Source organism: Ceratotherium simum, chromosome X (assembly GCF_057802395.1).
Source record: "Ceratotherium simum simum isolate JZ-2026a chromosome X, ASM5780239v1, whole genome shotgun sequence".
NCBI classification, from domain to species: Eukaryota; Metazoa; Chordata; class Mammalia; order Perissodactyla; family Rhinocerotidae; genus Ceratotherium; species Ceratotherium simum.
The window spans coordinates 810,413-837,877 of NC_141940.1; the positions used below are offsets into that span (position 1 = coordinate 810,413).

General features: G+C 40.5%; 1 protein-coding gene across 2 annotated transcripts in view; it reads right to left on the reverse strand.

Annotated features, from left to right (window-relative positions):
* The window catches only part of GAB3 (GRB2 associated binding protein 3), an 81,692-nt gene extending 56,087 nt beyond the window's left edge, over positions 1-25,605 (reverse strand). For both annotated transcript variants that reach the window (XM_014779587.2, XM_004443551.3), the window contains exon 1: positions 25,498-25,605. In XM_014779587.2, the coding sequence (XP_014635073.1) occupies positions 25,498-25,569 (72 nt within the window). In that variant the 5' untranslated portion in view covers positions 25,570-25,605. The remainder of the gene's footprint in view (positions 1-25,497) is intronic.
* Between the last annotated feature and the right edge of the window lie 1,860 nt (positions 25,606-27,465).

The window sequence follows — 27,465 nt, forward strand, 5'->3', positions numbered from 1 at the left end:
CATTTCATTTCTTTCATAAGTATATTTCTTTTTGGCAAGGCAATGTTAGAATTCTCATTTGATGTGAAAATTTGGGTGGGGTAAAATTACTACTTAAACTTCAGTTTAATTTCTAATTACACCGTTCTCATAACCAAAGACCCCAAACCACTGATTTCTTGTCAGCACTGAAAGCCACAACATAACAGACTTGCTTCTTGTGAGATAGGAACTGGTGGTGATGAACCAAAACAACTACCGAAAAGAAGGCCTGGGAGGGGATGACAAAGCAGCCTGTTAGGGGACCTAGCTGGCGTGTTGCTGCTGCTGCCTTTTAGTAAGTAATAGCAAAGCATTTATCTCAGTGTAAAGCAAGGCAAAATTCTTATCTGTAAAGAAGGCAGAATAAGCTGAGTTACCTGAATAGAAAGTCTCTAGTGAAAGGCTTTGCTAAGTACTAGGGATACAGATATGAGTAAGTCAAACAAACAATCACACTGCAGCATGAGAGACATGAAGAGAGGGAGGATCAGCAGGTTTCACCCACATACTTTGTAGGTCAGTGGGCCGGACGTATGATGAGGCTCTCGTTTGCAGGAAGACAGTGCATTTTCAGGCACTGGGTACCAACCCACAAGAGAAGAAACACAAACTTTGATGTCATTCACTCCAGGCCCTTGGGAGATGACACTGAGCAAGTCCACCACGGCCCCCATGCTCACGGGCTCACAGTGCAGGGACGGAGGCAGACAAGTAACCGAGGGGGGGCTCCGCAAGGGAAGGGAACTGCCTTTGATCCCTGTTTCCACTCTAATACCCACCCTTAGCTACTGAGACAGCAGATGTGGAGCCACCCCAGCCAGGGATTCCCAGCATGCTTTGGGGCCGGGTTACACAGGGCATCTGTGCACAGCCAGCCTGACAGAAGTTTGGAGGCTGTCCCCACTCCAAGATTATAAAAATATTTTTCTACATTTTCTTTCAATCTTTTATGTTTAATTATTACATGAATATAACTGTGAGATGCCAAACAAGTCACAGAAATTATAAAGGAAGAGATCTACAGATTTGCTTACAAAAATTCAAAAATATCTACATGGTGAGAGGCCCCTTGAACAAAGTTGAGATAATTAATACGTAGGGAGCTACAATTTAATAAATGAGACACACAAAGAGCTTCCATGAAATACTAAGATAAATATAAATGACCTAATAGGAAAAATGGGCAAAAGATACGAATAAGCATTTCACAGAAGAAACAAATGGCCCCAAATCATATATCCAGAAATTGCTGGGCCGGCCCCGTGGCTTGGCGGTTAAGTGCGCGCGCTCCGCTGCTGGCAGCCTGGGTTCGGATCCCGGGCACGCACCGACGCACCGCTTCTCCCACCATGCTGAGGCCGCGTCCCACATGCAGCAACTAGAAGGATGTGCAGCTGTGACATACAACTGTCTACTGGGGCTTTGGGGGAATAAACAAATAAATAAATAAAATTAAAAAAAAAAAAAAAGAAATTGCTAATTAAAACTGTGATACATTTGCCCAGCAGGTTGGCAAAAAATTTTCAAACATGTGTACAATGATGTATATTCATGGATGTTGATGTCATTATTTATAATGGCTAAAAATCAAAAAGAAACTAAATATCCATCAAAAGGTTGAATAAATTATAGTGTGAATATAATAACCACACACACACCCCCCTCCACCGCAGCCCACTCTCATCCCTTTGTTGTGACTCTTGGAGTTCCATTTCTCTTATCTCATTTACAAGTCTGAGTGAAATGAAAACTAAAGTTTATAATTCCAAAATAAAAGCAAACTTTCAAAAACAAAATTGAGCAGAGGCTGTTCGCAAGACATCTTTCTATAATGTAGCCCTCAGGGCAGTTCAGGTCTCCCCAAATCTGTTCCTTCCACAGGCTTCCAAATCTCAGTATACGGCAACTCCATCCTCCAGGTGCTCAGGCCATACACCCTGGAATTCTTGACTCCTTCATTTTGTCACATAGAAAAACCAGTCCATCAGAAAATCTTGCTGGTTCTGCCTTCAGAATATATCCCCTTCCTCTGCCCTCTCCCTGGGGGGAGCCATCATCTTCTCTCACCTGGATCACTGCAGTAGCCTCTCACCTATTCTCCCTGCTTCTGCCCCTGTCCCTCAATTCAGCTACTAGAGTGATGTTGTTATAATTCATGTCAAATCATGTCATTTCTGTGCTCAGAACCCTCCAATGTCTTCCTCCCTTACTCAGAGGAAAAGCCAAAGGCCTTTCTAAAGCCTACAAGGCCCTACACAAGCCCCCCACTCCCTCCCATCACCTCTTTGACGTCATTTACTCTGTCCTCACTCCTTGGGCTCCAGCCAAGCTCATTGCTCTTGGAACATTCCAGGTGTGTTCCTGCTTGAAGGGCTCTGCATTGGCTACTCCTCCTCCTGTAGAAAGGCTGGGGTATGCAAATTCCCAGACACTTCTAGCTCTCTAAAGTGCAAGCAAAACAGTCTCTTGGGCAATCCTCCAAACAGGAAGGTGGGGGGAGAGACGCGCATCCTCCAATATCTTTCTGTAGTACTAGTACTAGTAGTTTTAGCAGTACAATATTACTTGGTAACCTTTATGACCACATATGAAGTGCCTAGTAGTATTCTACATGCTTTACATATAATAACTCCTTTAATCCTCATGACAATTCTATGAGGCAAGACATTGGTCAAACTTGACAAAAGCCTGATTAAGAGTGAATGAGAAATAGAATATCACCATTTGCCATCCTTAATGAAGTCATCACTTTAGGCATTTACATCAGTGACTGTTAAAATCATAAAAAGACAACCAGATATGGTTTCCCTCCCGATAGAAGCACAAGAATACTGCCTAGGAAGGCCATGAGTTCTATTAAGAGGAGTGATGGATTCCTTATATTAGTCTCTCAGAAAATAACATATTTGAGTGTTGACTGTTATAATCGAGAGGCAGTTTGGTCCATAGACGTGGTGGTGGTGGGAGCTGCTAGCTTCCAACTAAAAAAGAACAAGATACCAGAATAAGAGTTTTCTTTTTGCTTTTCTTTGGTGTATATTTTGGGGCTAATGGTTGTCATTCTCCTGAAAGTTTCTTAGAAGCTTACATCAGATTCATGATAAAGGTTTAAGCTGGACTGACAGGCTTCTGACGAAGTACAGGGGCAGGGAGAGGAGGCTAGAGACGGACCCATTTCTGAGCCACCTCCCTGCCTCTTAGAGAGCTTGCCCCAAAGCATTTGACCCACGGAGGAACCAGTTCACTGTCTTATTTCTCCACTCTCCCTCCAGGTTCTGAACAAGTGGGTACTTATATTCTGAGAAAGAACTGTGGAGAGGGTTTTAGGGGGTTTTTCCTGTTATGACTTCTAACTAGTGCACTCTAGCCTCAATCTCACAAATACCTATAAGCAAAACTCATCCAAAACACACACTTCAGGTCCTGAAGATGCAGCTATCCATTTGGAAAGTTGCCTACTGTGATACCTTCTCATCACTTGGCTATATCTCTTTCTCTATCAGGCCTGGAGCTGGTAACCTGCATCACTTGATTTCTGGTTACTTTCCATTGCAAATGAATAAAATGCTTCCCTCTCCTTTGCTTTCAACTACCATCTCATCTCTCTTCTCATTCACCTCCACACTTCTGCCATCCTCCCTACCCATTTCTTCCTAAACCACTAATATTGGGAATCAGCTTCACCAGGAAGAGTAGAAAACCCCACTTTGGCCTCAGGCCCAAGTGGCTTTCTCTGCTCCAGCTTGTTTCAGTGATGAAACAGTTGTTTTGCATCCATCTGCCTTGTCTTGTGCTCCTTTTCAGTTCCTTGTCTGTGCTGTGTCAGAGCCCTGGGAGGAGGAAGGCTAACTGGCACTCCCCCTGCCAAAGCAGACCTCTACCAGTTCTCCCCTCTAAGCTCTCTCAGCTTCCTGGCACCTTTCCTCTTACTCTCTAACTGTGGGTATCTCCTAAAGTTCTGTTCTAGGTCCTTTTCCTTCTTACACATCACACTCTCCTTGGATAATCTCATCCACTCCATGATTTCAGCTAGTACCTATACCCCAGTGACCACCAAAACTCCATCTCAGGCCCAGGCCCCACCTCTGAGCTCTGGACAAATTTACCCAAATGATTGTTGCAGGTCCCACAGTTACTTTACACTCACTATGCCCCCACCTGAAAGTGCCAGCCACAAGGACTTGCCCCCAGATGAAGGTCTTTTCTTCCATGCTCCCTCTCACAGTGCCTATATGACATAATCAGGGTCCAAAAAGATCTTGACAGACTGGCATGAAGGACCAATTGCAAACAAAAAGATGAAATTTAACAGTAGTAAATGTAAGGTCCAGTTCCCGGGCTTAAACAAAACAAAACACCAAGAGCACAAGAACAGACTGGAGAAAAGATAGCTTAGCAAAAGCACAGAGGAAAACTAAGTTCACTTGACAGGAAGCTCAGTGTGAGTCAACGGTGCGGCGTCGCTGCCAGAACAAAGCTAATGGAATCTCCAGCTGCCTTCTCAGAAGCACAGAGTCCAGATGAGGAGTGATCGTCTTGCTCTGCTCTGCTCTGCCCTGGACACTAAATATGGAGGAGTTTAGTCAGTTCTGGTACCACTTCAGAGGAGGTGTATCAGGATGGTATGGGAACTCCGAAGGAATGGCTGAATAAACTAGCAAACTTTAGACGGGATATTTGCAGGGTTCTCAAGGTGAAAAAGAATGAGATGGGTTCTGTGTATTCTGAAGAGGTAATACCAGGAACGGAGTCTCACAGTCAGAGCTATCGCACAATTATTTGGGAAGCATATTATGTAACCGGTTTCCTGTCGCTGGACGTGTCCAGATAACAAATGACTGGTCAAAAACGTGGCTATCATTTACTTAGATTACCATTAACATCCCTTCAAGTCACTAAAGTTCACAGTGCTGCACTGCAACTGGGGTTGCCAGGCACCCTTCTCTATGTCCCCTCTCTCACATACCTTTTAATTAAGCAATCAACAAGTCCCATTGATTATTTCTCTAAAATCATTGTTATATTTACCCCTTCTGCTGCATTCCCATTAATACCCTTTCTTTTCCAGTATCCTTTACAGCTAGAGTACAGACTTTGGTAGTCTTCCCTGACAGTTCAGCCTCAAGATGCTTCTGCAGACCCCACAACTGTTTTTTAGCAACCTAATTAAATAATCACCTAGTTACCTGAGATAATGTCCCCATTGAAGATAAGGGTTTTGGGGTGTGGGATGGGAAGAGGGAGCTCAGTGTTCACTACCACCGAACAGCAATGAAGGGCATGAGGCATTCCAGGATTCCGAGGTAGGCATTTGCTTCTAAAGGTGCTGGAGATCTTAAAGAAAAAGGATGACAAGCTCAAAGACCTACAATCTTGGCTCAAAGCATCGTTGAAAAACTAGACTTTCTATGACAGTGCTAAAAGATTCTCTCACATCTTACAACCACAGTCTGAGACAGCCCAAAACAAATCCCAGAGTTTAATACCGCAAGTTGCCAAATTATTCCATCAGGTCTTACAGATGGGAGCAAGAGCGCGCTTAAGAGCGACTGGGACCTTGAGAACTGCAATGGAGACATCTGAGGGCATTTGGATGACTCCAAGTACCCTAATCTCCTGACCCCCCCAAACCCACTGGTAGGACCACCAAGGAGACAGACTCCTCAGGAATGAAGGTTTAGGTCGACGTGCCAGGTAAAGAACCTTGATCAGCTGAAGTATTGACTGAGCCAAAGGGGAACAGGAATCCAGGACTACAGTGACCATTCATATGTTCTGCCTCGCTAGGACAGTTTGCTGATTTTCTTTCCCTTTCCTCTTGCTGATTTTCTTTCCCTTTCCTCTTTCTTTTCCCTACTATTTTATCCAGGATGTGTTGGTGGTAGCGAACTTTACAGTCTAATTCACAGCTTATAGTCTTTTCAGTAGGCTCATGACAATACTAGAGATAAGTGGAATCACTCAGACTGTCAGGCACCCACTCTCTTTGACACAAGAGAGAAGACACAGGTAGGCAATAGTGGCAGCGGATTTCTCACCAGAACTAGTTCTGAGTTGTGGTTTGGGGTGTTTTTTCCTGGCCGTTTAACCTCAAAGCCAGTTCTCCAGCCCTCTCAACATTTCTGTGAGCTACCCAATATCATTTTAATAAACTCCTTTTCTGCTTTAATCAGTCATGGTCAGCTTCTGTTGCTTGCAAATTAAAATCCTGACTGGTACAACATCTAGATGGAGTGTGCGGTCAGTACTAGTTTCCCCAACTCTAAAATACACCAGAGTCCAAGGGAGGAATTAATGAATAGAAAAGGAGAAATTAAAGAGTTAGAAAAATTAAAAAGTAAAACTAATTAATAATCAAAAAGCTGGTTCATTGCAAAAATAAAAACCAATAAAATAGAAAAACCACCAGCTAACCTAACCAACAGCGGAAAAGGAGACAGAGCACAAATTCACAATGACAAGAAAGAAATACCTCTAAGAAGACTAAAAATAAATTTAAAAATCATAAGAACCATTTTGTAAAATTATATGTAAATGGATTTGATAGCCAGGATGAAACAGAGACTTTTCCAGGAAAAGTATAATTTACAAAACTGACTCAGGGAGAGATAGACTAAACAGATCAATTCCCATAAAAGCAATAGAGAAAGTTGACAAAGATCTAAACACACAAAAAAAGCACCAGATATAGTTTAGAGGGGAATTCTGCCAAAATTTTAACGTGCTGTTAATTCCAGCTCTACTTAAAATATTCTAGAAAATGGCAAACTGCCAAATTTTTATATGAACAAAGTATAACATTTATACCAAAATCTGCCAAAGATTGTAGAGCAATAAATAAAGTCAAAGACAAATCTCACTTATGAATATTGATGCAAAAATGCAATATAAAATATTAGCATGGGCCGGCCCCGTGGCTTGGTGGTTGAGTGAGCGCGCTCCACTGCTGGCGGCCCGGGTTCGGATCCCGGGCGCGCACCGACGCGCTGCTTCTCCGGCCATGCTGAGGCCGCGTCCCACATACAGCAACTAGAAGGATGTGCAGCTGTGACACACAACTATCTACTGGGGCTTTGGGGGGAAAAATAAATAAATAAAATCTTTAAAAAAATAAAATAAAATAAAATATTAGCATGAATAATCCAACAACACAACAAAAATATATACCCTGTGCAGTTGGAGTTTATTTCAGAAATGTAAACGTGGTTCAAAATTAGATAATCTATTAATAGAATTCATTGCTTTGCTAGATTCAACAAAAACGTCATATGATTATCACTAGAAATGCTGAAAAGTTTTCTGTTTTTTTTTTTTTTTGCTGGGAAAGATTCACCCTGAGCTAACATCTATTGCCAATCTTCCTCTCTCTTTTTTTCCCCCTCCCCAAAGCTCCAGCACATAGTTGTATATTCTAGTTGCAGTGTGTGAGCTGCTGCCACAGTATGGCTACTGACAGACGAGTGGTGTAGTTCTGTACCTGGGAGCCAAACCCAGGCCGCTGAGGCAGAACACACTGAACTTGAACCACTAGGCCATCAGGGCTGGCCCTGAAAACTTTTCAATAAAATTCAATAATGATTTTTGATGAAAAAAAATACTCAGTAACAAGGGAATCAGTAGAATATTTCACTAACATGAAAAAAATACATTTTACTGGTCCCAAAACCAATATATTTCTTTTTTAAAAAACAGCTTTACTGAAGTATAATTGACATACAGAGAACTGCACATTATTAATGTGTACAATTTGATGAGTTTGGACATACGCAAACACCCATGAAACCATCACCACAATCAAAGTAATAGACACGTCCATCACCTCCAAAAGTTTCCTTGTGTCCCTTTGTGTGTGTGTGTGTGTGTGTGTGTGTGTGTGTGTGTGTGTGGTAAGAAGGCTTACATGAGATCTACTCTCCCAACAACTTTTTAAGTGCATAATACAGTGTCGTTGACTATAGGCACTATGCTGTACAGCAGATCTCTAGAACTAATTTATCTTGCATAACTGAAACTTTATACCAATATGATCTAGTAATCCCACTTCTGGGTATATACTCGAATTGAAATCAGTATCTCAAAGAGATATCTGCACTCACACGTTCATTGCAGCATTATTCACAATAGCCAAGATATGGAAACAATCTAAGTATTTACTGATGGATAAATGAATAAAAATATGTGGTACATCCATACAATGGAATATTATTCAGCCTTTAAAAATAAGGAAATCCTGCCACTTGTGACAATATAGATAAACCTGGAGGACATTATGCTAAGTGAAATAAGCGAGACACCGAAGGACAAATACTGCGTGATTCCACTTATATGAGGTCTCTAGAGTAGTCAAACTCATAGAAGCAGAGAATAGAATGGTGGTTGCCAGGGAACTGGAGGAGGAGGAAATGGGAAGATGTTGTTCAATTGGTATGAAGTTCCAATATCTTTCTTAATAGGAAAATATTGAAGGCGTGCCTATAAAAGTCAAGATCAAAATAAGATTGCCCATCATCAGTACTACCATTTCACGTTGGGGTGTTAACCAACACATTTGGACAAGAGGGAAAAAAATGAGTTATATAAGAATTGAAAAAAAAAGTGGTAAAACTCTATTTCAGATGACTTGATTATATACCCAGGAAACCCAAAGGAATAAACTGAAAAACTACTACAACAAGTAAGAGAATTCAAAGGTAAGAGGAAAGAATATTAATATGTGGAAATTACATTGGACCCAACTTTGTGCATCCCCAGATGAATCTGGCCCCACCTGCCTTTCAGGCCTTGGCTGCTCACTCAGTGAAGAGCTATGGCCTCTGCTCAGAGTCCCTCCCATCCTGCCTAGTTTGGCCTCCTTGGATAAAGGCTGGGCTCTGGTGTGTCTGCCATGGCATAAGCCACTGCAGCTCCTATGCCCAGGCCCAACCCAAATGAACTCTCAAATGCTTTAGTTCCCTCCACCACTTCTGGATTCAGATAAAATACCATGCCACAGAATATGGGATCTGCTTTCCCAGGGGCTGCCCAGAGGGCCAATGAGAGACAGGAGCCATAATGGAACTGGCAGATAAATTTATCTCCCTTCCTTGCTGCAAAAGACCATTTCAAGGTGCAGTGGTTCAACAGAGCCTGTCCAAATACATCCAAATGACCCAACAACCGGCTGTGTTTTCTTCTGAAGCTGTGGCCAACACACACACCAATCTATATTTCCTTTCCTTCTTTTTTTCCATCACTCTCGCTGCACTGAGATTACAACCCCACCAAAGCATTGGCAAATAAACTTCAGCTCAAGTTCTGTTTTCTAAGGAACTCAGGCAAAGACAGAAATCAGTAGACTTATATATACAAACAACAACAAATTAATAGGTATAATGGAGAGAAACCCCCATTTACAATAACAACAAAACTGGAAAAAATGCTAAGCATAAGCTTATTAAGAACTGTGTAAAGACCAATACGAAGAAAACTTGGAAATACTCCTGCAAGATGTGAAAGCAGACGAGAACAACTGGAAAGACATATCATGTTCTTGGATAGAAAGGCTCAACGTCATAACTATGGCAATTCTCCCTAAGTTAATTCAGACATCTAACATAACCTCCTCCCCAAGAATAATGGGGTTTCTTTTTACACTAAGCTATCTGATTCTAAAGTTCATGTGGTAAAATAAAAATCAAAACAGCCAGGAATGGGCCGGCCCCGTGGCTTAGCGGTTAACTGCACGTGCTCCGCTGCTGGCGGCCCGGGTTCGGATCCCGGGCGTGCACCGACGCACCGCTTCTCCGGCCATGCTGAGGCCGCGTCCCACATACAGCAACTAGAAGGATGTGCAACTATGACATACAACTATCTACTGGGGCTTTGGGGGGAAAATAAATAAATAAATAAAATCTTTAAAAAAAAAAAAAAAAAACAGCCAGGAAAACTCGGAAAGAGAGGAACAATGAAGGTGGACTAGCCATACTAGTGTTAAAGTCAACTCCATAACTACAACCATATAATAATGGCCTGTGACTAGACAGAGAGACAAATGGAAGACAACAGAAAGCCCAGAAATTGAACCAGAAATAAATAAGGGAATTTCATACATGATGAGGAAGGGCAGCATCTCAAGTCAGACCCATTCCTTACATCTGTACCAGGATAAACACCAAATGGATCACAAATATAAAGGTAACAAAACCATACAAGCACTAGAAGAAAGCACAGGTGAATTCCTTTAAACCCAGGGAGTGGAAAAGGCCTTCCTAACCTGACTGAGAATCCAGAAACTGCAAAAGAAAATACTGACATATTTTACCAGATACAAATGTTTTTTGCATACACACACACAAATAACATAAGCAAAGTCAAAATACAAATGACAAACTGGGAAAAACTATGTACAACTCTTCTCACAAAAGACTAAATCACCTCCTAGAAATCGAGACTAAAAAGACCAACAATGGAGGAAAAGCACACGTCACAGGAAAAGCAACAGATCCAGAAATGTTCAACCAACCCTGAATAAAAAACCATTTCTCACCTATAGATGGCAAAAACCCCAAAGCTTGACAACACATTCTGTTGGCAGGGACTATTTACATTTTTTGGTAGGAATGCAAAATGGGACATTTGGTAATATCTACTAAATTTATAGGTTCACAGACCCAGCAACCCCAGCTCTGGGAATCATACAGACGTACCTGCACAAGTACAAATGTCACATATACAATGTTATTACTTGTGGCAATGGTTGTAATTTCACAAGAGTGGAACCAACCCAGATGTCCAAAACAGGGAACTGGTTGAATAAACGTGGTATAGCCATACAACAGAGTATTATACAGCTGTCAAAAACCATGAAGATCTCTGGTCACTGACCTGGAGAGAATTCTAGAATAAATTCTTTTTTTTTTTTTTTGAGAACTTTTAAGATCCACTCCCTTAGCAACTTTCAAATATACAATTCAGTATTATTAACTGTAGTCACGATGCTGTACATCACATCCCCAGGACTTATTTTATAACTGGAAGTTTGTACCTTTCGACCCCCTTCACCCATTTCCCTCACTCCTCAACCCCCACCTCTGGCAACCACCAATCTGTTCTCTGTATCTATGAGTTCCTTTTTTATTTATCTTCCACATATAAGTGAGATCATATGGTATTTGTCTTTCTCTGTCTGACTTATTTCACTTAGCATAATGCCCTCAAGGTCCATCCATGTTGTCACAAATGGCAGGATTTCCTTCTTCTTTATGGCTGAATAATATTCCATTGTCTATATATGTCATCTTTATCCATTCATCCATCAATGGACACTTATGTTGTTTCTATGTCTTGTCTACTGTCAATAATGCTGCAATGAACATGGGGGTGCAGATATCTTTTTGAATTAGTGTTCATTTCTTTTGGATACATTCCCAGAAGTGGGATGGCTGGATCATACGGTAGTTCTATGTTTAATTTTTTGAGGAAGCTCCATGCTGTTTTCCATAGTGGCGGCACCAATTTACATTCCCACCAAGAGCACACAAGAGTTCCCTTTTCTCCACATCCTCACCAACACTTGTTATTTCTTGTCTTTTTGATAATAGCCATTCTAATTGGCAAAAGGTGATATCTCATTGTGGTTTTGATTTGCATTTCCCTGAGGATTAATGATGTTGAGCACCTTTTCATGTGCCTGTTGGCCATCTGTATGTCTTCTTAAATGAACAGACTCAGATACAGAATGGTATATGGAGTGTAAGAAAGGGGGGACTAAGAAGCTATATACATATTTCCTTGTATTCAGATAAAGAAATACTGGAAGGATAAAGGTAAAAACTAAAAAAAATAGTTACTTGAGGGGTAAGGGCAATTGAGATGGATAAAAACAGAGGTGAAGGTGAGATTTATCAATGCATATTTTTATTTTTGAAACACATAAATGTATTTACCTATTTAATAACAGTTTAAAAACTTACACAAAAAGCATAAGAATTGACAGGAAGATCAACTGACCAAAATTGCCCCAAAATAGACCCAAGTAAGGATTTAAGATTTAGATTGCATTTAAAATCATGTTATAGAAATAGAACTACAAATGGCTTTTATTTATGAAAAGATGCTCAAACTCACCCATAAAGAAATTCAATTACAACAAAATACCAAAAAAAATACCATTTATTGACTATTGACTTTGCAAAGATCAAAACATTTGATAACATTTTTTTGAGGGGTTGCAGAGGGACAAGCACTTTGATGTACTGTTGCTGGGAGTGAAAATTGGCTCAGCTACTTAAGATCACAATTTGATATCTCTTGGCATTTTACATTCACGTACACTTTGGCTCAGCAGTTCCACTCCTAAGAAATTTTTACAAGCATGACTACAAAGACCGATGTACAAAGATATTCACTGCAGCATCAGACTGGAAATAAGAAAAGGCCCATCATGGTACCTCCATACAGTGAAATATTATAAAGCTGTTAAAAATAATGAGAACGATCTATATGTGCTGATACGGAACAATCCCCAAAATATATTGTTAAGAAAGGGGGTTATAAAATAGTTAGTATAGTATGTTACTATCTGTGCAAAAAATATGCTTGTATATGCATGAAATATATCTGGAAGTAAAATCAAGAAGCTGGTACCAATGCCTGCAGCTGGAGGGAGAAACAGAGTGGCTGGGAGAAAGAAAAAAGAGGGAAACTTACTTTGCACTGTATACACTTTAATATGATTTGATTTTGAACCATGTGCATATATTCCTTAAAAATACACTCTTTCTAGCAACATATAAAGAAAATATGTACAGAGGAAGGGCTACTCAACAAATGCTGTTGGATCAGCTGATTAACTATTTGTAAAATAAAGTTATACCCTCACCTTACACTAATATAAATACGAATGGAACTAGAGAAATAAAAGCTTAAAAAAATGAAACCAGTCGAGGTAATGGTAGCTGTGTAACTCTGAAACTTACAACATATCCTCTAGACATAACTCAGAGGCTGAGATCATCTAAATGTCAAAAGCTAAGAACAGAAATGAATAAATACCAAGAAGAAATAAAATAAGAGTTTATTAAACTCAGAAAAGAAATAGAAGGGGTTTCCATTTCTGCCTGGGATGTAGAAAGTTGCAAATAGTATCCCTTCTACCCTGACAAGCAAAGCTGGACAAAACACAGAATCTTCATTTTCTTGAGCTCATCAGAGAGCTGAGGTCACAAGGCACCAGGATAGATAGAACTCACTGCAGCAAGCTCCCTTGTGGGATGATCCTAAGCAGAGAGACTTCCAGTTGCTATAAGAGCCTACATCCCAGCATACAAACCAGCCAACCCATGTCCCTTCACCATAACAACAAGAAATAGGCTCCTATAATTAAAACAGATATTTGTAAACAGGATTCTCATTTCAGCTAAAGAAATTCACTGTTCAATCTAGAATAGAATTTCTCACTCTTGGCACTATTGACATGTTGGGCCAAATTCTTTGTGGGGTTATAGGACATTTAGCAGCATCCCTGGTCTCTACCCACTAGATGCCAGTAGCACCCTCCCCACCAGTTGTAACAACAAAAATGTCTCCTGACATTGCCAAATGTCTCCTGGGAATAGGGTTAACACACTTATACTAAAAAATTATTTGTTTTTATTATCCGAAATGCAAATGTAACTATGTTTTGTTTTTTTTTTTGCTAAATACGGCATCCCTACCTGGGGGGCAAAATCTCACCCCCAGTGAGAACCACTGATCTAGACCCTCAAACACAAACATGAACAGACAACTAAGAATCATCAAGCATTTGAAGAATACAAAACCAAAATCAAAAAGCTCTTCCTCAAATGTGGCAAATATATTCCTTCTGCCTCAGGGCCTTTGCACTTTCTGTTCCCTCCTTCTAGAAACCTATTTCCTAAATATCTAAATATGCATATTTCCTAAATATGCAAGGGAGAAAGCCAGAATATAATAAATATGCTCGGGAAAATTCTCACAATATGGTGAGATATCTAGAAAAGGTAGGCAGGCTGATGTGAAAAGGAAATAGTTCTTAAAAATTAAAAACATGACTACCAATCAATGGGCTGACCAGTAGAATGTTTACAACTTAAGAGTAAATCAATGAGCTAAAAGCTTGACCTGAGAAAGTGTCTCAGAACATTGGGCAAAAGGCCACAATGTCAGTAAGTATGAGAGAAAAATTGGGATGTATCCGGGGAGTAGATCCAGATTACACCAGTTGTTCATCTATTGTTTCTCAACCCCAAGACCACGGCTCTACAATCTGCTCTGATTCTGGAACTGGGATTCTACCAACCACACTTCTCAGACTTGCCTGCCAGCTGTCTTTCTGTTGGGTTCTTCCAATGAGAAACACTGGTAGAAGACTGCAAGGCAGGAAAAAGGGAAAAGGGACTCTCAGCATGTATCACCATCCCTCCAGTAGCAGAAGATAGCACCAGCTGCAGCTGCCAGTTTCATCAGGCCCCCTCCAAAGCACCAGCACTAACTGCACAGCACCCTCCCCATCAGAAGTCAGAGCAATGGATGCATGACTACAGCTACCCCTCCTCCAAGCTCCTACATTCTGGTCATGCCAACCTTCACCTTCATGCTCAAGTTTTTGCAATAGTAGCTGCTTTCTGTAGTTACTAATATCTGGATGCCCCCTTTTTGCTCTTTCAGCCCTCTAACACCTGTGTAAACCATATCCTATATTGAATCATCTCTGTTGAATACCTACTATGGCTTCTGTTTTCCTGTCTGGAGCCTGACTGATACAGCGTTTGGTGCCAGAATTAGTCTTGGGAAATAAACCCTTACAATGACCTTGAACAACAGACAAAGTAGAATTCAGAGCAAAGAATAGTACCAGAAATAAACAAGGGCATTTCATAATGATAGAGGGGTTAATTCACCAGGATAAAATAACAATCCTAAATGTGTACACAACTCATAACAGAGCTTCAAAATATATGAGGCAAAAACTGGTAAAAATTCAAGAAGAAATAGACAAATCTACAATTATAGTCTGAGATTTCAACACCCCTCTCTCAATAACTGGTAAAACGAGAAGACAGAAAATCAACAAGGATATAGAACTAAATAACACTATCAACAAATTGGATATAATTGATATTTATAGAACACCCTAGCCAACAACAACAAAATGTACATTCTTTTCAAGTGCACACAGATCATTCACCAAGATAGACCACATGCTAGGTCAAGTCTCAACAAATTTACAAGAATTCAAGTCATACAAAGTATGTTGCCTAACTATAATGAAATGAAATTAGAAATCAAAAACAGAAATGTATTTTGAAATTAAACAACACACTTTTAAATAACACATAGGTCAGAGAGGAAATAACAAGGGAAATTAGAAAATATCTTGAAGAAAATAGAAATGAAAACACAACATACCAGAACTTGTGGAATGCCACTAAAGCAGTGCCAAAGGGGAAATTCATAGCATTAAACGTTTACATTAGAAAATAGGATTTCAAATCAATGGCCTCAGGTTCCACCTTAAGCGAATTTCAGAAAGAGCACTGGCTGTCAAGTGGTCAATGCTAAGGGAAAGAAGCCAGACACAAAAGACCATATATTCTGTTATTCCATTTATATGAAATTATCAGAAAAGGCAAATCTATAGAGACAGAAAGCAGATCAGTTGTTGCCTGGGGCGAGAGATGGGAGTGGGAATTGACTGCAAACAGGCCAAGGGAATTTTTCGAGGGGATAGAAATGGTCTAAAACTGAATTTGTAGTAACAGTTGCATAACTATAGATTTACTAAAAATCATCTGACTGTACACTTACAATGGGTGAATTCTAGAGTGTGTGTGTGTGTGTGTGTGTATACCTCAATAAATCTGTCTTTAAAAACCACTGGAATGTGTGGGAACACATTCTAAGGATGTTAGGCCAAGGAAGATGGAATATAATATTGGATCAAACTAAATGTATTGATATGGATACACTTACCAAAGATTCTAGATTTAATGTGTTAGCTCAAGCACTTAGAGTATTCAAACAGTTTGCCTGACTGAAACACAGACTACACGGTGGGTACATTCAATGAGGTTGAGATACCAGAACTTCCTTGTCAGTATGTAAAAGGAAAAATACAAAGGCATAAGGAGATAGAAAGATGTGGTAGATTTCCCATGTGTGACCTCTTCGCTCACCCATCTCCACTACATCTCTTGAAAGAGTATTTTAGGGACGTCAGGCGATAAATGAAGTTTTGACCCAATTCCATCTCTGAGGAGGCCCAGTGAGTCTATAAGCCATTTCTCCACTTGTTGAATGTGTAATTGGAACAGACATCCCTGGCAACTGATCAAATTGCCACATCAGCCTTCTGGCCTGTGGAGTGACGGCTGTGATAGTAGGAAGGGAAAAACTCACTGGAACTCTCTAAGCACACCACCAGAATAGTAATTCAAAAGGAATACTGCATGCTTGGGGAAATGCAGAGATTAGCCACCATCAAAGACTTGAAAGATGCAGGGGTGGTGATTACTATCACATCCCCATTTGACATGCCTATTTAGTCTGTGCAGAAGGTGGATGGATCTTGGAAAACATATTATCATAAATTTAATCCAGTGTTGAAGTCAATCGCAGCTGCTCTTCTAGACATAGTCTCTTCATTAAATCAAATCAACACTGCCCTGGCATCTGGTATGCAGCTATTGATCTGGCAAATGCTTTTATCTCTACATCAACTTGCAAGGATCAGCAGAAACTTCACTTTCAACTGGCAGGAACAATAGTACATCTTTATTATCTTGCCTCAGGGCTATGAAAGTCTGCTGCTCACTGCCATAATCTAGTCCACAGAAATAGTGATGACCTTGACATCTCACAGAACATCACACTGGTCCACTACATTAATGACATCATAATGATTAGACCCATTCAGCACAAAGTAGAGAGCACCTTTGCTTAGTAAGACACTGCATGCCAGAAAGTGTGAAATTAATTCTACAAGTTTCAGGGGTCTGGCCCCTAAGTGAAGTTTCTAGGGGCACAATGATTTGGAGCATGCTATTCCCTCCAATGTGGAAGAGAAGTTGCTGGACTTTTCATTAGCAAACAAGGACATTTAGACAGTCATTATAAATATGTCCCAGATGTTCAAGAAGGTAGAGGAAAGCATGAGCATATTAATGAAAGATAAAAAAGACACAAACTGAACTTCTAGAGAAGAAAAATACAAGGTCAAGATGAAAAATACACTGAATGGAATTAACAGCAGATTAGACACTGCAGAAGAAAAGATCAGTGAACTTGAAAGACCAAGCGATAGACCATCCACAATGATACTCAGAGAAAAAAATACTGAAAGAAAAAGAGCACAGCATCAGTGAGCCATGGAACAACTCCAAGCAGTCTACTATAGGTGTAATTAGAGTCTCCAAATTAAAGGAAAGAGATGAGGGAGAGAAAAATATTTAAAGATACAACTATAACCAAGAAATAACTATAGACCCACAGATCCAAGAAGCTCAATGAACCCCAAGTACAAGAAACATGAAGAAAACGACACCAAGGCACATCATAATCAAATTACTTAAAACCAATAATAACAAGCAGCTAGAAAAAGAGACATATTATGTGTAAAGGAACAAAGGAACAATGCACGTGAGAAAACAGTGAAGCAACTTCTTTAAAATACTCAAAGGAAAAAAAATCAAGCAAAAATTCTTTACCCAGCAAAAATATCATTCTAAAATTGAGGCAAAATAAACATTTTTTCAGACATAAAAAAGCTGAAAGAATTCATCACCAGCCGACTTGCAGAGCAGGGAAATGATTCCAGATGGAAGTATGGATAGACAGAAAGAAATGAAAAATACTGGATATGGTAAATATGTAGGTAAACATAAAACACATTTTTGCTATTTTTAAAATCTCTTTAAGAGATAACTCACTGTTTAAAGCAAAAAATAACACTGCTGTGTGTGGTTTATAACATGTAGAAGTAAAATGTATGACAACAGTAGCACAGAGTCTGAGAGAGGGTAAATGGAAGCACACTTTTGTAATTTTCTTATACTATATGTGAAGTGATTACTTTAAGGTAGACTATGATCGGTTAAAAATATACACTAATCCCCTAAAGCAACCACCATAAAAAACAGAAAGAAGTATAGCCAACAAATAAGATAAAATGGAATCATAAAAATTAATTAATCCAAAACAGCACAGAAAAGAGGAAAAAGGAAAGAAAGAATAAATGAGACAACTAGGAAGATGGTAGATTGAAAATACAAAAGGAAGACCTAAAGCTGAAGGTCATGCAGACATTGAGAAAGAAAACAGCAGCCCCTACCCTAAGTAGAAGGTATCACTAGAGGAATAGGAAGGCAGAAGACAAAGGAGTGACATTTTTAAGGTGCTGAAAGAAAAAAAATTGTCAACCCAGAATTCCATGCCCAGTGAAAATATTTTTCAAAAATGAGGGAGAATAGACATTGTCAGACAAACAAAACAGAGAATTCATTGCCAGCAGATATAAACTACGTACAATGTTTTTTTTAATAAGTTTTTTTTTATTTTATTTATTTATTTTCCCCCCAAAGCCCCAGTAGATAGTTGTACATCATAGTTGCACATCCTTCTAGTTGCTGCATGTGGGACGCGGCCCCAGCATGGCCGGAGAAACGGTGCATCAGTGCCTGCATGGGATCCAAACCCAGGCCGCCAGCAGCGGAGCGTGCACACTTAACCGCTAAGCCACGGGGCCAGCCCTAAACTACATACAATGTTAAAGGAAGTTCTTCAGGCAGAAGGAATATGACACTAGACAGAAACTTGGACCTACACAAAGAAATGAAGAGTGCTAGAAATGGAATAAATAAAGGAAAATAAATTTGATTTTTCCTCCTTATTTTTAATTGCTTGAAAAGATAACTGATTGTCTAAAGCAAAATTAGGAGCAATGTATCATGTGTTTATAGCAAATGTAAAAGTAAAATGCATGACAACAATAGCACAAAGAATATAAGGACAGAATTGGTGCTATACTGTTATAAGGTCCTTACACTACTCATGAAGTGGTATAATATTATTTAAAGAAAGACTCCAATTAAAGATGTATACTTCACACTCTAGGGCAAGTACTAAAACATTAAAAAGTTATGATTGATAAGTTAATAGTGGAGATAAAACGGAATAATAAAAAAGGCTCAATTAACCCAAGAGAAGGCAGAAACAGAGGACAAAAGAAACAAAGAATAGGGCCGGCCCTGTGGCTTAGCGGTTAAGTGCGTGTGCTCCGCTGCCGGCGGCCCAGGGTTCGGACCCCGGGCGTGCACCAACGCACTGCTTCTCCGGCCATGCTGAGGCCGCGTCCCACATACAGCAACTAGAGGGATGTGCAGCTATGACATACAACTATCTACTGGGGCTTTGGAGAAAAAAGTAAATAAATAAAATCTTAAAAAAAAAAAAAGAAACAAAGAATAGATAGAAGAAATGGAAAAGCACTAGCAAGATGGTAGATTTTAATCCAAACATTTCAATAATGACATTTATGTAAATGAACTAAATACACCAATTAAAAACAAAGCGGATAGGACTGCATAAAAAAGCAAGACCCAACTATATGCTGTGTATAAGTAACTCACATAAATATAAACACAGATAGGTTAGAAGTAAAAGAATGGAAAAAGATATATCACCCAAGCACATATCAAATGAAAGCTGGGGTAGTTATATTTATATAAGAAAAAGTAGACTTCAGAACAAGGAATAGCATCAAGGATGAAGAGGAACAGTAAAAAATAAAAAGGGGGTCCCTTCTCCAAGAAAACATAATAATTCTAAATATGTTTAACTAACAACAGAGTATCAAAATACATGAAGCAAAAACAAATAGAACTGGAAGGAGAAATGGACAAATCCATAGTTACAGATGGAGACTTTCACACTCATCTCTCAGTAATTGATAGTAAAAGTAAGCAGAAAAACAGTAAGGATATAGAAAAATTGAACAACAATATCAACCAACCTGAGCTAATTAAAATTTATAGATCATTCCACCCAACAAGAAAAGAATACACATTTTTTTTCAAGTGCACATGTAATATTTGCCAAATGAAACTATATTGTGGCCATAATATAAAATTAACAAATTCTAAAGAATAAAACTCAGAGTTTGTTCTTAGATCATAACGGAATTTAACTAAAAATTAATAACAGAAAGATATCTAGAAAATCCTCCAATATTTGGAAAATAAACAAAAAACTTCTAAACAACCCTTGGGTCAAAGAAGAAATCTCAGGGGGATACTGAAGAATATTTTGAAATGAATAAAAATGAAAACACAACATATCAGGGCCGGCCCTGTGGCTTAGCGGTTAAGTGTGTGTGCTGCACTACTGGCGGCCTGGCTTCTCCGGCCATGCTGAGGCCGCGTCCCACATACAGCAACTAGAAGGATATGCAACTATGACATACAACTATCTACTGGGGCTTTGGGGAGAAAGAGGGGAAAAAAAGGAGGAGGATTGGCAATAGATGTTGGCTCAGGGCCAGTCTGCCTCAGCAAAAAGAGGAGAATTAGCATGGATGTTAGCTCAGGGCTGATCTTCCTCACCAAAAAAAAAAAAAAAAACATATAAAATTGTGAGGGATGCACCTAAAGCAGTTGTTAAAGGGAAGTTTATAGTATTAAGAGCTTATATTAGAAATTAAGAAAGATCTGAAATCAGTAATTTAAGCTTCCATCTTAAGAAACTAGATAAAGAGGAGATAAACCCAAAGAAATCAGAAGAAAGTAAATAGCAAAGATAAGAGAATAAATCAATGAAAAAGCAGAAAAATAATAGAGAAGATCAATGAAATCAAAGGCTGGTTCTTATAAAATATCAGTAAAATTGATAAAACTCTAGCTAGACTAACAAGGAAAAAAATAGAGAAGAAATAAACTACAATATCACGCGTGAAAGAGGAAGCAGCACTACAGATCATACAGACATTAAAAGGATAACAAGGAAATATAATGAACAACTTTATGCCAATAAATTCACAACTTAGATGAAATAGAGAAAATCCTTGAAAAATATAAACTACCAAAGCTCACTCAAGAAGATATGGATAACCTGAATAGTGCTATATCTGTTAAAGAAATAGAATTTGTAGTTAATAACCAAACCACAAAGAAAAGTCCAGGCCCAGATGGTTTCGATGGTAAATTTTACCAAACATTTAAGGAAAAAGGAATATCAATTCTACACAACATCTTTCAGAAAATAGAAGAGGGGGGGAACACCTCCCAATTAATTTTATGAGGTCAGCATTATGCTAATATCAAAACCAGACAAAGATAGGACAAAAGAAAAACTACAAAACAATATCCTTCATGAACAAAGACACAAATATCCTCAGCAAAATATTAGCAAATTAAATCCAGCAATAAATGAAAAGGATAATATATCACAACCAAGTGAAGTTTATCCCAGGAGTTCAAGACTGGCTCAAGATGGAAAAATCAATCAGAATAATTCACCATAGTAACAGATGAAAAAAGGTAAAGCATATTGTTATTTTTATTGATGCAGGAAAGGCATTTAATAAAATCCAATTCATGATAAAAAGTCTCAGCAAACTAGCAGTACAAGAGAACTTCCTCGACTTGATAAAAGGGACCTACAAAAAGCCGACAGCTAACAGACTTAAAAGGTGAAAGACTGAATGCTTTCCCCCTTAGATCAGGAAAAAGTCATGGATGTCTGCTCTCATCATTTCTATGCAACACTGATAGTACCACAGGTTCTAACTATATACAAGGCTACTAGAACTAATAAGTGAGTTTAGCAAGGGTTGCAGGATACAAGGTTAATATACAAAAATCAATTGACAAACTAATTGTAAAATTGATACGGAATGGCAAAGGACCTAGAATATCCAAAACAACTCTGAAAACAAAAACAAAGTTGGAGGGCTAAAACTGCCTCATTTCAAGAATTATTATAAAGCTATTGTCATCAAAACAGCATGATATTAGCATAAAGATGAACAAAGAGTTCAACGAAACAGATTAGAGAACACAGAAATAGACCTACATAAATAAGACCAACTGATTTTTAACAAAGTTGCAAAAGTAATTCAATCGAGTAAAGACAGTCTATACAATAAATGGTACCAGAACAAATGGAATCAGTTTGCAAGGAAATGAACCACAACATAAAGCTCACATCTTTTACAAAATTTAACTCAAATGGATCATTGATCTAAATATAAAATGTAAAATTATAAAACTTTTAGGAAAAAAACATAGGAGGAAGTCTTCAGGATCTAGGGATAGGTGAAGAGTTCTTAGATTTGCCACTTAAAGCTTGATTCATAAAAAATTGATAAATTGGACTTAAAATTTTAAAATCTTTGTTTTATGAAAAATACTGTAAAGGGAAGGAAAAGACAAAGTATAGACTGGTAGAAAATATTTGCAAATTATATATCCAACAAAGAACTGGTATCAAGAGATAAAAACAGTACCTGGCTCTTAGTGTTGTTTTGAAGACTAAATGAGACAATAAATGGTACCAGAACAAATGGAAAGTCCTTAGCATAGTACCTAGCACATACAATCATTCAATAAATGTGAATTATTATAATTTTATTATCATTGTTGTTACAGCATTCTTTAAAATTGAGAAAATAAAAGCAAGACAAATGTTCATCAGTAGAGAAACTGTTAAATTATGTTACATCTATTACAAGGAATTTTAGGCAATGGTTTAAAAGAATGAAGTAAATGAAAGATGTCCAGAATTGTTGTGAAAAAAGAAAATAGCAGGACAATTTGTATAGAATGATCTCATTTGTGCAAAAAGAAAATTATATCTTTTGTAGAAATTTTTCTAGAGTGATACTCACCAAAGTGCTAACAGTTGTTATCCCTAGGGAGAGGAGTGGAATGAGGAGGGGTGCACAAGAAGGGTAGGACGAGGGGGGAAATTATTATTATTATATGTATTCCCAGATTGTTTAAATTTTTACAAGAATATATTCCTATATTATTTGTGAAACAAAAAAGACAAAAGAAAAGAATCAACTATCTTTTAAAAGAACAGTGATAAAAATAAGTTTGCCTTGGCTCATGGATTCAAGAGGATGAAGCACAAGCTTACCTTCGACTGAAAGATTTACCTAAAAACAGACTCAGCTTCCATTTGTAAGTTAACAGACACTACGGGAGTGCTTCCTGTTGGCTTGGTTGTGCCACTAACTAACTTTGTTTTGTTATTGTGTTACAAATGTTAGACTGTGGACTTCTCGAGGACAGGGATCAAGTCTTTTTTTCTATCTCTCTAGCTCGTGACACAGGGCCTGTTTCAGAGTTGGCGCTCAATTAAAGGGAGGAAGGAATAACTACTCAGGACAAGATCCAAATTAAAGGTGGTGAGCGTAATAGTGCGCTGTCCACGCCCTGTTGAACTGACACATGATCGCCATCTAGTGGCATCAAGGGATTTCTGTAGAACTTGGGAGAGGAAAGGACTCTTCTTTTTGAGGGGTGCTCCAGGGATGCCTTTCAACAAAACAGCATTGACTGTCTAAAAGACTATGACTCTCATTAGAAAAACTTCCCAACCGTGGGCTAAAAGCTGAAGGTTTATGTCTTGGAGTGTTGGTAAGATGACATCTAGGTACTTTTGTGTCTTAAGTCTCTTCCATCACCATCCCAGCATCACATGCCCCACATACCTGTAAGCTGTGTAAAGTCCTCACTTGCCACACCTCCATTCCACCCAAAAAGAATGAACCTCGTATGATAATAGGTATATGCATTAATGCCTCCCCAAAGTTGATGCTAATGAACTTTCCTAAGCCAGTCTGGTCAGAAGATATAAAACAGGGCTGGAAAAAATCTTCCATAAACTTTGCCCTCCTGGTTCACCATCTTTCTGAATCATCTAGTGGAAAGAGAGTGCCACTCTGAAAATATCTAGTGAACTTTTACAATGTCTCACACTCCAAAGGGCAACAAAGAAACCCACTCTGTGACAAACCCTCACCTGTCCATGCAGGTCATGGGGAACAGGTTTTCTTCTCTTGCCTCCTTTGAGTATCAATGAGTCTTTAAAGCAGCTTCACTGTTAGGGAAGCAGCTGGGTGATTCAGAGGCTGAGAAATATTGGACCTTGTGTTTATGGACTTAGGGACTCAAAAATAATGATGAAGGGACACACTGGTAGTTAATCTAAAAAAATCTCCGTATGTATAGATCTCTGACATCTACCTTCTAAGTAGAACAACATTCCTCTCAAATGTTGCTCAGGAGAACATACAAAAAACTTCCCAAAGACTCCTAAGAGAGTGACATTGTCTAGTCCAGGGTCAACGGGGAAAGGCATCCTGAGCAACTGGATGTTCAGGAAACACTCATGTCGCATATTTTGGAAGTATTCATATATGATTAAAGTCTTCTTATAATCCCATATCCTCCACTTCTGCACTGTATGTGCCTCACAAATGTGGGAAGAAAAACACTGGTCAAATTTGGCTGAAACGGGGACACCAGTTTGGACCAGAGCAGACAGGGATGCTTTATTCTTACTACTGTGCTCTGGAGTTACAGAGAAACTAGGAAGTATGAACAAGATGGATCCATCAAGCTACTCCCAGCCTTAAAAAAGCGGGAAGTCCTAACATCTATTTATATGCAACTCCCTGAGGGCTGAAGTAGTTCTTCCTAATGGCTGAAGAACACTCAGTAAGCAAGGAGGACTTGAAGCGATTGTTTTGAAGACCTTATCTTGAGGGCGCTGATGGAGATAATGAACGTTTGAGCTGTCCTTAGTACATTTAAAATGTTAATGGCATGTGTAGGAAGATGTGCACTTCCAAGTCTCTTATTTCATACTAGCAAAAGTCCACGGCCCCTGTTCGTACTAGAAAAGCGTGGTGTTAGCATAAAGAATAAGTTGAGAAGCAACACCATGAGAAACGAGTTACAGTCTGTGGAAGGCTCCAGACAGGAGTGTCTGATGACAGTTACGCGAGAGAGAACTCCTTACGGTCCAAGGGGAATGCAGGAGCCTCCCTGGCCGCCTGGCCCAGGCAAGCCCCGTCCCGCTGTCCCTCTCCCTATCCCCTGCCCTGTCCTCCTCGCTGGGCAGTGGGATTCGGGGCCACTCCCCGTCAGAGACAGGGTGACTCTTTCGAAATGTTTCCCTGGCCGCTCCTGCACCAAGACTGGCGCCCGGGGTTTCAGCCCCAAGCCGCCTTCCTCTTCTAGGGTCAGCGACAATCTGGAGCCGCCGGCCCCGATGGCAAGGGCAAGGGCCACCGGCCCCCGGCCTGCGGCTGGGCGACGCTGGCTCGACGTGCGATTTCGCTTTCCGTCGATCGGCCTTGTCTGCAGCCCCGACCGCTGGGAGCGGCGGCATCTGGAGCGCCCAGAGCCCCGGGGCTCCCGGCGGGCGGGGACCGGAGGACGCGAGGGCCGGGCGGGCGGCGCCCCTACTCACGTAGCGCTGTAGCTTCCTCTCGGGGGGCGACTTGACGAGCCAGCCCGTGCACACGGCGTCGCCCGCGCTCATCGTGGCCGCCGCCGCCGCCGCTTCCTCCAGCTGGGTCGGCCGCCCGCGGCAGGAGGAAGTCGGGCCAGGGATGCCGGCGGGGCGGGCCCAGCGCCCGCCCGCCCAGCACCGCCCCGAGCGGCCGCCGCGACCCCCCGGGAGGGCACAGGCGCCACCGCCCGCGGCCCAGGATGGCGGGAGAAGCAGGCGGCGAAGCCCGGGGAAGCCCCTTCGAACAAGAGAGGAGTTGCCAGCGGCTGTGCCTGCGAGGGCCCCGGGGAAGGCGCCCCGCCCCTCTAACCCAGGGGCCCGAGCAAGTGGCCGGTAGCCAGGGCCACGGGAGAGCGCGGAAGGAGCCTCGCCACCTAACGGGAGCGCCATATGGACCTATCCCCAGTTGCCCTCGCCCCCATCCCTGATCTGCCACGTCAAAGGGGCTGGTCCCCGGGCCTCAGGGTCATGGGAGCCGAAACCTCGGACCCGCACCTGCCATGTATACAGCTAGGGAGGAAGAAAAGCGTGACTCCTCTTTGACTTCCCTGTTCTACTGGATCGTTTGCAGACTAATGGTTCTCTTATGCCCCTCCCCCAAGATCACTGTAGTCAGCGTTAAGTTCCGCTGCAAAACTGTTGAAATGTCCTCCTGAACCCAAATCATCCAAATTCAAAAGATTAAAGCATGGAAGTGCCGTTTGCAGTCTCTTTGACCCTAAAGTTTTAAAAGGTGGAGCTAAAAATGATTGTGCCAGATGGTCTGCTGAGCATTTTAAATAACAGCAGTAACAATAATGTACACATTTATTAAGACTTTCTTCAGCACCAGTCACTATGCTAAGGACTTGGCAGACATTATTGCATTGGAGGCACATAAAGGCCCTATAGATGAGCTTTATCATTATCTCAATTCTGCAGGTGAGTAAAATGAGAAACAGGATGATAAGGTCACCTGTCGAAAGCCACACAGCTAGGAAATCGCTGGAGAGGCAGCCAGTGCAGTCTGTCCTACTCTTCTAAGTGCCACCCTCCACCCTTTCTGAACACAGTTTGTAAACAGAAATGCACTGACGTCAAAGTTACAGTCAACACCTAAGATGCTAATCCATGTGACATTTGGTGCTCTTTTCCCTTACTGTGATGCTGCTCACTTGAAAGTGACACTTGGAAGAAACAAATGCCACATCATCTCTGTGACTTACAAAGAGACTTCCCAGCCTGCTACCATACATCTGAATTTCCAGGGAGAGCTGACTCTTTCATATGGCAGGGTTCATTTGTTGTTCTGTGAGCAGTCAAGGTTCAATGGAGGGAACAGCACCTGCTCCAGGTGTTTCAGGCAGAAAGCATTTACTTTAGGGAGGTAGGTGCTTACAAAATCCTCAGAAGCACTAGAGCAGTAGGAAATGGGGCTCCAAGGTCACATCACCAGAGCTGCCACACAGTGGTTAGGAGACGGTCGCTTCCACAAAGTTGGACTCAGCTACCGCCGCCACTCACACCTCTCCAAGCCCACTCCACTCTCACTGCCACCACAATCGCCCACCTCCTTTCCACATTCCACATCTCACACTAGTGGACCTAATTAGCCAAACGTAATATACATTCGAGGTAGAATGTTAAATATCTTTTTTTAGCTCTCCCATCTTTCCAAATAGGAGGATGAAATGGAAGTTGAGAGGGAAATCACATATCCACCACAGTACACGCCCCTAGCTATTCAATATCCATACACACCCTTGTGCACAAAATAAAGTTACTATAGCAACAACTGATTTCCACCAAAATAATACTGCTATCTCTCCTACAAACTAAAAAGCACTCCTTAAAACAAGAGACCAAATGTTTGATCAGTCATTGTAGCCATCTCTAGGGGGTAGTCATTCCTCTTCTAGTTCAGACACCATCCGACCTCAATATCCT